The following is a 15404-nucleotide window of genomic DNA, read 5'->3' as shown; positions in this document are numbered from 1 at the left end:
TTTATTATTTGATACTTTTATCGGTGTAACTGATGATTTGCCTTATTTCCACGTCCATCTCCATCGTAGTCATAATTGCCCGGTTAGAATTGCCCAATAATAATTGAGACTATCTTCTATAGGGTGTGAACCTGAGAAAAAAGTATTCTTCGTTAAAAATTTCGCGGGTACTTAGCATGTTAGATAAAAACTTCAGGGCTATGTCGCCGCATCAATATTCGGGTCAAGGGAATCTTTCAACAAATTCCCATTAAAAAGCGACCATCATCGGTGGGGAAACGTTGGGGCCACCCAAAAATTGACGCGGCGACATAGCCCAAAAGTTTTTATTCAACATGAGAAGAAATTATGCTCAGGCCTCCTAAAATTTATAAAAGCTTGGAATTGATGAAATTGGAGTTGAACGGCCTTTTCACCTCCTTGCCCTGCAAAACTCCCCCGCAGAAAGCATCACGTCCAGATTTCACGACCAGATGGTCAGGTCCTTCGCAGTCTTTTTTTTTGCATCCTCCCGAGGTGTTCTCATTTTGGATATCAATCGGAGAAGGCGAGAGTCATCCACTTATCTGCGTTTTTTATTGTTTCCCACTGCTCTCTTGACATGGCCGAATGGGTTTTTTGCCCTTGCCTGTCGCCCCGAATCGGCTCGGCCGTTAAACCAGAGTGTAAATTCGGGGCAGATGCGTCGGGAAACGGTTTCATCGACATCCAAATGTGTTAGTGTACGGTTGTGAACGGACATTGTGTAGGCAAGATGAAAATGAAGCGACTGTGAGTGGCACTGGCAAATAGGTTAGTCCTGTTTTTATGTGATGGAGTTTTTTTTTACAGTAATTTTATGAGGCGTATTTGTTGAACTTGTAAGCTCGTGTCGTCAGAGAAAGAGTAAAAGTATTAAGGCTTTTAGGATAAGCAAGACAATTGCCTAGTGTGAGTCAGGTCTACTTTTTAACTGTTTTATGGTACTAGTATTAATCAATGAGATGGCTTGAAGAGATGAATAGGTGAACCCCCTTTTTTAGTTTACATACGCATGTACTATATGATGATTAATTGTGCCTGTGGCAATGTATAAGAATGTATAAAAATTTGAAACAGGTTTATACAATTTTTTCATAGGGGTACGGCCCGCGGGCCAGATGTGGCTATTGGAAATTTTGCTATACAGCCAGCGTGGCGATATTCCTAATCTAACGAGTAAAAAAGAATAAAATCTGTAATAATAAATACATATTTTCCCATTTTTTCATATCTTCTGTTTTATATTAGTAGTGACTCACATTGTTTGACTTATCCTATATGTTGTCATGTCATGTGGAGTGACACTAAATGCTTGCAACCTTTTAGAAAAAATAGTAAAAAATATTCATTAATTTTGTAAACTATATATTATTTTATATTGAATAAATTATTTTGGCACGCTTAAAGTATTTTTTCTCTCCTTCATCCACCTTGTTAAAATGTTGCTCATTACTGGTGTAGCCAGTTACTTGTAAGAATGTAGACAACAAGTCGTGGCTCTTGTATCTCGGAAGGACCTTATTCACGGCAACATTTTAAAAAAATCGCAGACGTGTTTTTTGCCAACACAGCGTTGTCTCAATTATCATGCAACCTGAAACCGAGCGCACCCTCGAAAAGTTACGACAGAGGACTTGAAAGGTGCGCGAGTCGCTAGAAAGCGATACTTTTCAACACTTCCGTTTTTGTCCTCTTTCTCAATATGGAGAACCACGGAGACGCGTAAAATACATGATGAACGATACTCTGCGATTTCTCCGACTTCTTTTTCTTTTGTTTACGGGAATGAGTCGGAGCCCTCACCCGAAGACTTTTTCTACTCCCTTTTGGGGAAATACTTTGGCGGAGGAAATGGCAGGTTTCGGACACCTTGCGTTTTCCATTTTCGCTTTCATAGGAAGTGCAAATTCTGAATGGAAAGTCGATGATGATCCTTATCGTGTCATTGCTTACAACGAGCAGATGTTCCCTTTTAGACCCATTAATATTTACACTCACTGGTAGGAAGTGATAATGTATTGCTGGAATAAAATATTTACCTTTTTAACAAAAATTAAATATCGCAGCATTAATATCATGCAATTAAGGTGATATAATCGTCAATATCAATGAATCAAAATACTTATTTAGTACATTTGACCCCACTAACGAGTTTTTTGGGATACTTACAAAGATATTGGGACTAAATAAATAAATATTTTGATGGTTATTATGCGGTGAAAGTGCATGGAGGTTAATATTTTTAAATTCATTTTGCTTAGCTAGGGCTTGAACATCATTTTTTATGGTTGATAAATTTTCTTATTACTCTTTTCAAATATTTAAACAATATTTTTACTGAGTGACGTTGTTTTCATACGCATACCATTCAAGAGGCAAAATTACTCGCAGTGACGTCATCAAACAAGCCTAAAACTCAAAATTGGCGTATACCTTTGGCAGTTCTTTGTCGAAATGATATGCATACGTAACAACAACTACAGATACGTGGCTTTGATAAAAGAAAAATCTTTGGTATGATATAAATCAAAATTTTTGGCGGAGAAAAATGCTAGCCCCTCGCTTGATAAATGTTCTAAAGTCAATAACGTATTATAGGTGTAGATATCTTCTAATTGAAGGAGGAATACGAAGCCTTAATTGAACTAAGGTTGGAGTTAGCCACAGTTGCTGGAGAAAGGGGTACATTAGCATGACTTTATTGATAAATCTTCATAATCTGGAGTTTATATTCCTTTTGCTGTTGAATGAAATATTAGATTAGAAATTTAGAAGAATAACAATGTTCTAGATCTTAGACCAAAACATCACAATAGAACAACATGTAGTGTTGTGTGTTGAACAACAGCATAACACTATTAAACTCGGCCTTCAGTTAGTGAGCTTCAAATATATTAAAGACTTAGCATGAGATAATCACATCCATCTAAGTCTCATATTTTAAGCAATATTCATGTCTTTCATTCATCTTTTTAAAGCCCGAATTTATTTTTTGTTTTAAGCTGCATAATCGCGATGGAGCCTCTTTAAGTCCCGAACAGCATTTGGCTATTTCCATTGATTCTTCACATTTGACCTTAATTATACCCAGCAATGTGAACGTCACATCAGGCTGGAGAGAGAGAGAGTGACTGAGGTTGAAGCGTTGAGAGTGGAAAAGGGGAAACTGGTGGTGAGAGGGGACTTGTATGGGCGACGGGCAGATGATTGGCTTGTCGCCGACGTGAGCGCCGCCCGCGGTGAAGCGAAATGGGTTTCGGAGAAAAACAATAGACTGGGAAGGGTCGAACGAGTTACCGTTTAAAACTTCGCGTGTCAGCGACGGTGTTGGTAAAAAAAATAAGGCCCAAAGCGGGGATGGTGATAATATATGGAGTGAAAAAGAGCGGTTGTTGATGGGGAGAAAGGGAGATGACAGTGGTCTTGAGGACCCTCGACGCTCAAGTTATTTTTTAATCATTTTTGAGTCTTTTTTTCGGCTCTCCAATCCTTCACCAGTATGCGTTAAATGAGCCGTAATAGGTGCCACCACCGATCAAGCGGTGTTAATTGCGAACCAAATGGTTTGGCCCCGGCTGTGTAAATTCCTTTTATTTATTTTTTCGTCGCCTCATTGACGAAATTTCGCGTTTTCCCTGACAGGCAGAATAAAGCTGAAAAAAATTTAAGATGCTTTCAAAACCTCTTGCCTATCCAGTGATTTTCCTTGGTCTTTTTTCCTTTATCACTTCATGCTGAGGTGAACTATTGATTTCTAATGAGTAATAATTTTGGTTCCTACTGTCATGTAAACCATCCTAGTTATATGTTTAAATTTTGGAGGAAATGCTATAGATCTGTCTTAACAGTAGAAGATCATAGCAGTCAGATTTTTTACTGGTTTAAATTTTTGTGTGAAATTGGCCGCTTAAAAAAGAAACATGTTTATGGGATTTAATATATAGTATTCGCGGGATTAACTTAACTAACATACTCTCTAAATTAAAAATTAGTTATTTAATTACAGTTTGACTTACCTCTGCTGGTATTATTTTCGCAAATTTATGTGTTACGTCGTAATAGCGATGGGTTTTATATAATTTTTTACCCTTGGATACTTGAATTAAGTGTTTGAGACACTGATTTTTAGCACCAAAAATATTTTTTTGATAATAGGCCGAAATAAATTAGACGTATGTTTTCATTATGACTTGCTAACTGAGGACAATCCACGAATATCCAATTATTCTAAACGTTCAATGAGTTCTATAGTCTCATTACCACTTTCGCTCATGTCTACTGGAGACATTTTTCATGAAATAGAAGTATGTTAAAAATAATGAAAATACTTTGTTATATTCCACACTTTGTTTCAAATGGTACGACCCGGGTTTCTGCATATCATGCTATCATCAGATATGCAGAAACCCGGGTCGTACCATTTGAAATAAAGTGTGGAATATAACAAAGTATTTTTATTATTTTTAACATGAAACAGTTCCACAAAGTAACGCCGGAGACCGTGTCTTAAATTAAACAGTGCGTACTTGAGCGTAATTTTGCGTAAGCGTAATGTGAAAACGCTGCAAATATTTAAATATTTTCAGTATTTAATCTAACAGGAAGTAAAATAAGGCCCAGAGAACACCTATTTTTACGAGTTAGTCTCATAATTCATGTTGACCCTGGACTCGGTTACGGCGTATATTTTGTAACCATTGAAATATTTGGCAGGTAAATCATGTGCAGAAAGGGTTATTTATTTAAGCAGGAGGATATATGCATTTATTTCGATTCGTATAAGCATATTTTGAAGCAGTGTAATGTAAGACCAAAATTTTCTGTGAGGGAATACCGAAAATTAAAATTTATTCGAATATGAAAATCTCCTCTGAATGTTTCGTAATTGAAGTTCACATCCAAGCTCAGAGCAGGTATTTATTTAAGCGATATAGATATGCAGTGGAAATATGTTAGGAGTCGTGTATTCAATCTTACTTTTCTGCCTGAAAAAGACATTCATGCCTTAACTCATCCAGCGCCACTGTGTATTCTTTTCTTATAATATTTCTGAATTGAAAAATATGAAATTTTTCAAATAGTCTCTGGTTTAGGTAGAAGAAAAAATGGATGGGGATTGTATTCCACCAAAACGACCTCATTTGTACGAAAGCGGAATTCTGGAATTCCTGGGTCACGATGTTTTTTCGTGGTGGTTATATTAAAGCTTTTTCATCATTTCATTTCATGTAATACTGCGCGGAGCCCTGCAAATTTCCTCGCGTGGATATATTTAAAGTAAAGATTGCATTTATTCTCTCCTATTATCGTCATAATCTCTGGTGATTTGTAGTCATTCATTATTTTTTTTGTCGCTGTAAAAAGAAGACTATTGATGAGAGTCGAGTAAAGACCCAGTGGGAAGGTTTATAAGCCTGGTTATTTTTATTTATAAATTCTCGGAATGAGTTTATTTATTGCTTTACCGTTACGAATTTATAAGATTTAGCTGTAATAGCCCGGTCAAAGTAGACATTGACCTTTGCATATATTCCCAACAAGCTGAAAATTTACAGGAACGTTGGAGATACAACTCATACTAAATCCTGAAAAGTCCCCATCGATCCCGTTTTTTTCAAAATATTTTATGCAAGGTTAAAGGTCACAAAAATAAGTTTTTTGAATTTTTTGGCCCCACGGTTAGTTTTACGATAAAAAGTGTTCAACTAAAATTGTAGATCAGGAAATTATCTACATAGTTATTATGGTACCTTTTTTTTCTAATATTTACCATACATGAGAAAAAGCCATACGAAAGTTAAATGGATCTCTGCAATAATGTTCGGAGAGCGTAACGATATAGTCATGCATATTACTTAGAATACGGCTCCGTCTAACTTTCGAATGGCTTTTTCTCGAATATGGTAAATCTTAGAGAAAAAAGTACCATAATAACTATGTAATTTCCTGATCTTCAATTTTAGCCGAACACTTTTTATCGTAAAACTAACCGTTCGGCCAAAACATGCAAAAAAAAACATTTTTGTGACCTTAGACCTTGAATGTAATATTTGCACTCACGAAATCGATTGGAACTTTTCAGGATTTCATAAGACTGGTATTCTTAACGTTCCTTTAAATTTTCAGCTTGTTGGGAATTTAAGTAAGGGTACCTTTCATTTTTTGGCTAATTTGACCGGGCTATAAGCGATATTTTTCACGTTAGTATATCGTTCGAAAATCACAAAAGGACACATTAGGCCATAGTTACTATTGGCTCCTTTCCTTATTTCACTCAAATAAATGCAATCAAAATTGTTAGTATAGCTATATGTTTAACAATTTAGTCTTTAAATTGAAATTAATATTTGTCCTGCTTTTCGGTTTATTTAAAAACCATCATCAGGGCTTATAATGAAAAAGAAAAAAGCGAAAACCAAGTGTCGGCAAGAATGTCTTGTCAATTTAAAGACCCATGAACCAAGATTAAAATTTGATTTTAAAAATATATTGGTCAGGTAAAAGGAGGAAAAAGTCAGTCTAATAATAGTTAAATTTTTCAGCATATGGTCCCTAAATTGTACTTCCACCTCGTAGCTACTGTTGATATTTGGCTCTTTGGACGGATGATTTTCCCGACCACTGCACTAACAGAGGGTGGATCTTGAATTTGCAGTTCCCACGTTCTTACCCACGGCAGCTTATAGGGTATCCCATCATGTTTTCTTTGAGATGGGGCTAAAGGGAGGAGTTTATAGAGCCGCGAAAAGAGAATAACAAGCGAGCTCTCCCAACTCGCTGAGAGGAGCATTTGGATATCAAAGCGACTCTCGGCGTGAGACAATCAATGAAATGATTTTCTTTCGGGAACGTGACGAGGTTTCCAACGATCGTGAATACTCTAAGGGTGCACGGGTGGTCGGACGGGGCGATGAAACAGAAACTCCATTAACTGATAAACGTCGATTGAATTCGCTCGTCAAAGGAATGCACCAGCATCGGAAAGCGAGTCGAGCTACCCGGGGAATTTATTTTTTCCAATTATTCATTTTTTTCGCATTCTTTCTTTGTGGTACCGCGCGCGCTGGTGTAAAAATATTTTTTAGTCATCATCGTCTCAGTATGAGAAACGTCGTCAAGGGAACGGGCTTAGTGAACGATTTGTTTTCCCTTAGCGTCTCCCTCTGTGCATTCCTTTTGAGGTCTCCAATAACGCTTTGAGTTTTGTCTCTATATATCTCAGCGATCTCGTGCAGTGTAAAGAGTGATTTATCGTCTGACAGCTTGAATTTTTGATTCTCTGCCATCTGTGTCTGGAGTGTCGTATGTCGATAATGCTGAATGAAAGAATGTGCTTTCAGCCAATATTCTAAGGCCTCGTTGGAAAAATGATTTTGTAAGCTATGATTGGGACTGTTATATTCGTGAGTGAACTCAAATAAACTCTCTTTAAAAATTAATATTACTACTTCTATGTTATATTTATTCACCAGCGATGAAATTCGCCATGTATAAATCATTTTGCTTTGCCAGTATTCGAATTCTCTCGCAGCATATGCTACCAACTAAATCACCAAGCTATGACCTTCTGAGGCAAACATCAGACTGGGTATCATCCTTAATGCATATAAAGTTGCACCCGTGAGCGCGACTGCGAACAAATTTGCATATTTCAAGCAGTACTTTCTTCTCTAGGCTAAAATATTCTATCTTTCCATTACTATCACACTTCTTGGAATTAAATTAGGTTTTTAAAGAGCTCATGCGGCATAGGGATTATATATACTCGCAGGGAATTCTATGATATTCTCATGAAGCCATAAATTATTATAATATAGTAGCGTATTTTATTTTCTTTCGATTCCTAAGTTAACACATTGAAATCCCCTGATTTGCATTTGGGGAAAAAGGTATCAGTAATCTAGGCCACGAGTTATTCCAACCTGTGAGCGTTTTAATGTTTCAGTAAGTACAGATAATTAAATATGAATTTTTTACATGGATGCACGTCGAAAAAATCATTTGCGCAATGTAGGAAGTTTTGACTGTTAGGGAAAGTTGTAATATTACTTGCTAACAATGAGGTATTCGGAGCCTTATCAATTATCGGTGTTGATAATTTTGGTTGGTAATTACATGGATTATGTTTGTTTCCCTTCTACAGAAAATCGTAATAATTTCATTCTTAGATTTAAATAACTTTTTCGATATTTTTTTTCTTTTTGGTGAAATTAGATGCATAATTAATGTAGACTCGTTGTATTTTCAGCTGAATTGGGAGACTACGACCAAAGGCGACATTCGCCGGGCTACGTGTCTGAATTCAGATTTCTCTCCAATCAAACGGTGGAACTGGAATCAAGAATTGCAGAGCTTCACAAAGGATTAGTGTGAGTATATTAATGGATGAGAAATTCCAGGAATCTGTTGGTGAATTGTTTTGAAATATCTGGAATAACTTATCAATTCAAAGATTCAGCGAATCTGTTCGTGCAATTATTAATTAAAATTATTTAAGAGATTTAACTTTTCCAAAGAGTGTATAGTAGGATTTTATTTTATATTTTTCTGGTGGTTAATTATGGAAACTACTTTTCCAGGAATGCTAGTAGATAAATTAAATTTTTCGTATGAAAGTCTGTTTACCACCGTATACGACACGTTTCTTATTAAGCTTCCTTCCGGGAAATGTAGTCATCACCATAGCATTAGTATGATCCAAAATTGATAATAACTGTGAATTAATGACTCTGCATCAAATCCCAGCGCAGGGTTTTGGGCATTTGCGATCCCGTAAAATTTTCAAGGAGTGCTTTTCCCGTTACATCGTAATCAAATTTGCATTCTCATTTGTAACTAACATCTTTCATTTTTGGTACAATGGTTATCTATTGAATAATCACTTTACACCTTAAACTATGTATATCTTTTTTTCTAATAGTGGACAAATCCCTGCGGTTGCGGAGCTGAACTATTTAGAGAAAGTCAAGTGGCTTGACATGTATGGTGTAGACCTTCATCCTGTACTGGTAAGAATTTTGATACTTTTTTCAATGATGATTGCGTATTTTACAGTGTCCATATCGACGCCTTGGTTTCGTATCATTGTTAATTTGCTTTGATGTTTCCATAGTAATACTATTACTCATAATACTCGTACTAGCGAAATTTGAATGTATCAATCCTGCCAGCACTTCCAGTGTAAAAAAATAATTCTTCTTAATTCGAAAAGAAAAAAAATCCTCTTTATTACGTCTCATCCACATCATTGCGATACTTAATATGTAAATACTTGAGACTCCATCATTGATTACGATCGCGGTGTTTTCATGTAGTTTCAAGTTTTCTCTTATTTTTTGCCACCCTATCACTAAGGATATAGACCATAAATACATTTTTTTTTAATAAAGATATTTAAGTGAGGCTCGTAATACCTCCAAACACCTTCGCTAGTGTTTAGTGGTTTTTATTGTATTCTCTAATTCAATTCAAAATGCTCAAATTCAAAACTAATGGTGAAATCAAAATTTAAATTCTTAGTAATGACCGAATTTCATTTAAAAAAATAACTATTGTACATATAAACCCCCAGAAGATGCATCGCGGGTACACGCCAATGAAGAAGAAATTTCTGGAGGAGAGGAATGAAGTCCCCAAAGCCTCTCTCTTAGCTCTCCCGGCTACCTCTTGCATCATTTTGGTGTAATGATTCTTTTTTGTTTTTAGTATTTCATCACCTCACGCCATTCGGCTATCTTTCTTTCCCCGGGAAGCAAGCGTTTCGTCCCACTCACCTCGGATTGCCTTCGTGATGGGTCCCCGGGGTTGGGAGCATCGTGCGTTGCTTCCCACACACGAGTGCACGCGCCTCGTGCGTAGCGAATGGCAACGGTAATCCCCGCCCGCTGCCGGAGACACGCCCAATGCGTTTGTCACGTGATTGCCGGTCATTCCTCAAACTCATCACTTAGCTCCATGCCAGGGCGTGTTTGCTCTCTCTGCGTCCGGAAATCCTTCTGCGCCACTCGTTAAATAATTAGCTGGGAATAAGCTGAGAGGCGGATAGAGCTACCAAATAAAGGGCGTGAGCTCCCTCATACTCAGACCCCTTGTTTCAACGTGCCGTAATAGGAATTTAATATCTCCACCCAGTGCTCATGGTGGCCGGAAAAGGTACTTCTCACTAGAAATCGTATTACATTATTTTATATTATATACCTACTATCGTTATATTGTAAGCTTATTTATTTTTCAAGAGTTTATTTTACCCGGTACTTATCCTAAGTTTTAGTATTCAGCCCAAGGAATTATAACCTTGACAATGACACAGTAAGTATCGTAACCGGTTGGGATAAATAAACGTTGTGTGGATATAATTCATTATTACTTCCATCATCAGGAAAAAATCCGAGAAGTTGACAAAGCAGTTGTTTAATCATATCCCTTGTTAAAGGTTCAAAAATACTTTCCGCTGTGTCTAGAGTTTAGATTTTCAAAGAATTTTGATGCTTACTCATTCGGAGCATAATATTTTATATCATCGAGTTTGAATATTAGCGAATAAATCGTGTTTGAAGCAGTAAATACTTAGTTTGTAAAATATTACCTTCTAAAATGCTTTCCTATAAAAACCTTATTTCATTCTTTTTGTCTTCATTTTATCGCGATTTATTCCTAAGTTTAATAACGAAATGCAATGTCTCCCCGTTATTTCACTATCAGCCTCCCTTAAATATTTACGTCATTATTCTCTACCACATCAAAAATGGGTTTTTCTATGAAACTGTATTGGGACCATCTTTGGCCTCTCTTCCCGTCCTCTAAGCCTTTGAAGAAGCCTTTTGCCTACGACTTGCTCATTCATTACTCACTCGAATGGTCCTTTGATCTCCATCGTTCTTTTAAAGTGCCATATGTTGATTCAAACAAGGATATTTTCGGTTGTACTCATTTTACCTCTAGACATCCACTCTAAAATCTGTGCTCTTTGCAGTTTACAGGTATACTAACTAACTTCGTGTCGTATTAATAAATTTTCAGTCGCCACAGGTGTCATCCGCGTCCTTGGGAATCTTTGATGCCCAAACACATAGAGCGTAGATTTAAATGGATCAAACGCTGCGGTTGAAATCACACGCTTCGCTCAATAGGAAACATTCGAATCGTATATCCTGCCCGTTCCTTGCGACTGCTTCATTATAATGTCTCTGTGCCACGGTTGAAAAAAAACTTGACATTTGCGAGGACGAACTCATTCGTCCTCAAAACTCTCTTTATCTGTTTTTGTCGTCGGGCGTATGCGTCTAGTAAATGAACGTTAATCAAATTATTATCAATCTCTTTAGTCCTCGGATTCACTGACTTGAACCTCATTTTTACACCCTTTTTCTATAGTTGCTTCGTCTGCTTATCGATAGAATCTTGCAATTGATTTTCATTCTACGTCCCATCGTCTGATCGGCTAGAAATTTTGCAAACATGCTTGTTTATGATGACAATATTATATTCAGTTATTAGAAATTTTAAAATTTGTTCCTTGTTAAAATTAATTAACTAAATTTCTATATTCCATAAATATAGTTTTAAATTGTCTCACTAGATGGCGTTAGTTATACTTTTTTTGGCAGTAATTTCTTTAACTGCTCTATTTCAATTGATTGTATAATTTACCCCTAAAATATTAATCAAAAATGTTTAAAACCAATCGCTTTTCCAAAAACAGTTTAAAATGCACCAAAAATAAAAAATACGCTTTTAATCACTCGGATGTACTATTTATTAATGCGAGAGAGTAGTCAATACTATTAATTGTAATTTTAACAATTCATAATTAGCTAAACATCATTATTTGGGTCCATTTATTTAAAGGACTTACTAGTGGCATCCATACGAATTTACAAAGCAAACGGTTATGTAAACAATTTCATGAACTACCCAAGATATCAAAGCAATTCAGAAATGAGTTCATCACGTTTTTTGTAAATGGGTCTCAAACCTCTTTTCGTTTCCTCGTTCAAGGCTATCGTGAAAATCGACAGAGAATCATGTTTATTTAGCATTAATTTTATTGAATGTTGACGCCAAGCATTTTTGTTTTGTCAAATATATTATAGGACATTGAAAAATAAACTATTTTTCCTGCTGCTCCCAATGCTGCATTTCGAACTAACACCAGGTCGCTCGATTATTGTTTTTCTTTCACCAATGAGGTAATTTAAATTTTAAATGTGAATTTGAAGGATTTTCCGTTCCTTCGACCTTTGTATCTCAATGATGAAATGTGTCCCTGAATAAAATAAAATATTAGCACGTTATTTACTTATATTAAGTCTCCGGTGTTTAATGTCATGCCAGAATTTTTTTACGCATAAATATTGTTTCTAGAGTAGGTATAATATTTCATTTTAATGTTCTGTTGGTATAAGAACGTGTTGCGACAAAAGCTGAACAGGATTCATGCCTATTTTTCAAAGGATGGAATTCCCCAAGGATGCAAATGAAGTGTCCCCTCTTGGCTCATTCGCTCGTAGTGGAAGTACTTATGTCCAAACTCCCCTACAGTTCCCAAGTAGACGCGTATATTCTCAGTAGAATCGAGAGGTATTCCGAAACTAATAGGAAATAAATAATGGGAGGCAGGACGGGGACAAAAGGGAGGAGCTGGAGCTGTTACATTTAGAGTGCGTGCAAAATGCAATGTCCTGGCGTGGTTCGTGACCACTCATCAAGACCTCTGACGTGTGGGGAAATAAACGAACAAATAAAAAGCTCTCTTGTGAACGTCATTCATATTGTTTATGGCGAAACGAGATCTAATGAACTGATTCAATTCCTCTCTGGCCTTAACCTCGTCCGTTTCTGTAGAAATGAATGAATTAAGTCCTTGTATGCACAGCGTTTAGCCAAGAGCTGCTTATTGTCCTGTCTGAGAATGGGAGGAGTTATTGGATCATACCATTAAATAGGGTGTAAATACTCGCAAAATTTGACACGGTATTCTAACTTAGAACGACTGGTTTCTTTAGACGTGTACTGCGGTATTAAATATTCTCATTTCCTTCGTATATTATCCACACAATTGACTACGCTACGATGTCAAGTATCCCCATTGGAATTGATGAAAAGGAGGAAAAAAAGATATATGATTTAAAGCAATTCGTCCACGAAGTGCTTATGCTCAGTATACTTTTCATTTTAATTTTATGGTATTCGAGGAACTGTTTAAATCTTTTTTTATTCTGTGTATTTTGTTCTATGCACTCCTTTTCTTCCCTTCCAGAGTCTATTATAGCTATTGCAACCTTCCAGCTGTAACTTGAATCTCTCATTATATACCACTAGTATGGCTGCAACTGCCATAAATAAAACCATTTTTGCGTGTGTGTTGCCTACTCGAGAGCTTTCTGATTACGTCACCGCCTATTTTACATAAGATGATGCATTTATATTCTTTATTAGACATTTCTGTATTCAAATTACGTACGCTTCAGATCCATTGGACACTGTGATTACATCGGTGCAAGTTCTGCGGATTCAGGTGATAGGTAAACGAAAAATCGCTTCTGAAAGGCTTGAATTTGGGCAAATAAGGGTTGCTCTGCGATAAATAAGCTTCCACCCTTAAGATACTGCGCGTTTATTTTCCTTAAATTAAATCCACATTTTCGTGGACCGGTAATCGAATTATCATTTATTTTAGGATTTACGGTAATTAAATTGTCACAGGCATTTAGAATCATAGGTGTGATAGTGGTCTAATTGGTAGGTACATACCAATTAGAATAGTGACCCGGAATTCCTAAAGTCAGTGGTTCCCTTTCAGGTTTTTCAAGGAAGTAAGACATTTTTACTGTGGTAATCATGCTTTTTCATTTGGTTTCTTACTTAATATATTGACATTTCTTAGTCAAGTAGAAATTTGAAGTTTGTTTGATTTCCTTAATTGGAAAATGGTCGTACTTCCAACAAAGTTAATCAGGAATTAGTCATCAGTCATTGCTACTTATTTTCAAGTTTATTCCGTTCGTGTATTCAGTCTCCAAGTGGCGTTATGTTGATCATGGCCATTGGACGGAGCATCTCACTGATAGAAAAAAATGTTGTTAAAATAAGAAAAACTAAATGTCAAGAGTTTCCCATGACTTCCGTCTGTTCTCTTGTCCGCCTTGCATACATTGTGCAGCTACTTTTTGCTATTCATCCATGGCATATTCAATACCAGCTTTCTTCACGTGAGTGACTTTGTGAGTAAGCTAGTCGGAGAAAAAGATTCTTCGCTGCCACTTCAAGGAGCTAAGTCCATTTAATATATTCATGATGATTATTAATATTTGCTTCCTGCGCGAGTATCCATGCTTGAGTACTGCTGGAATGCAGTTGATATTGCCGCAATCTCATCTTCTACGCTCGTTGATCGCTTTCTTAAGTGTATTCTTTTCCCGTCTTTCCTTATCCGAGTTACCCTTCATACCCTCACCGTCGGCGCTACTCCACCTACTCTTTAGCTCTTGAAAATTATTGTGACACTTGATCTTGAGTAAACATCATATGAAGGCCCTATTCCAATATTATTGCACGTACTTCGCGTCGTTGACAGCACTTTTTTCTAGCGGAAAATGGTGTAATTTGAGATACTTTGTGTTTCTTCCATTTCTCACTCGCTCATGCTTGCAGTACGGGCTCTTGCATATGAAATCATTTCAGAATTGACGTGGTGGAAATGCGATATCTCCACGATAAAATATAATCAGTAATTGTATTATAATTTCCATACTTTAATATACAACTCCGATACCGTTTCCGCACTCTATGCCATTTCAAGTAGAGCCCAAGTGGAGTGTCGATACCATGGTCGGTAGTGGAGTTAAGTAAATATTTAAGTGTGGAAATTATAATACGATTGGTGATTATATTTCATCACGGGCTCTTATACTTTCGTTTTGAGTTTTTTCAATTTATTTCCTGTCTTAAGAAACTGTATAATTCCAACTCAATTGTTCGAATTTTGCTTTTTTTCTGTCCTACTATTCTTTTAAAATTTTAGCTTTCCGTCTTGGGATTTTCAGGACATAACGAAAAACATTAAGTGTAATTTCATATTTAAGATTTTAAAAAAATGTAGGCTAGGGTCTTCTGTAAGTAGGCTCAAAATTTCAATTCAATAACATTAGTTTTAAAATAGTAACACAGCGATAACATAAGACAAAATACACCCGTTGGAGAGGGAGTGATCCGTCCTCTTAATGATTTCTTATCATTGAGTGGGTGTATATTCTCTTAATGAAAAGTACATTTTCCATGTGCTTATACGTTGTCTACACTTTTTTATGTAGCAATAATGGAGAAGGTAAACTGGCAGGTTATTACAATCACTTCATACTCAGTGAATCCTAATATGTATTTCA

The 15404-nt window shown here is 36.3% G+C and overlaps 1 protein-coding gene across 5 annotated transcripts in view; it reads left to right on the top strand.

The window, feature by feature from the left end:
* LOC124165942 (band 4.1-like protein 4A) overlaps positions 1 to 15404 on the top strand; it is an 868424-nt gene that overhangs the window by 810709 nt on the left and 42311 nt on the right. For all 5 annotated transcript variants that reach the window (XM_046543480.1, XM_046543483.1, XM_046543479.1 and 2 more), the window contains exons 7-8: positions 8270 to 8390; positions 8942 to 9029. In XM_046543480.1, coding sequence (XP_046399436.1) covers positions 8270 to 8390; positions 8942 to 9029 — 209 coding nt within the window. The remainder of the gene's footprint in view (positions 1 to 8269; positions 8391 to 8941; positions 9030 to 15404) is intronic.

Source organism: Ischnura elegans, chromosome 9, assembly GCF_921293095.1.
Source record: "Ischnura elegans chromosome 9, ioIscEleg1.1, whole genome shotgun sequence".
In the NCBI taxonomy this organism is placed as follows: Eukaryota; Metazoa; Arthropoda; class Insecta; order Odonata; family Coenagrionidae; genus Ischnura; species Ischnura elegans.
The sequence above is the reverse complement of the archived record's forward strand: the minus strand, read 5'-3'. Positions and strand labels throughout refer to the sequence as shown.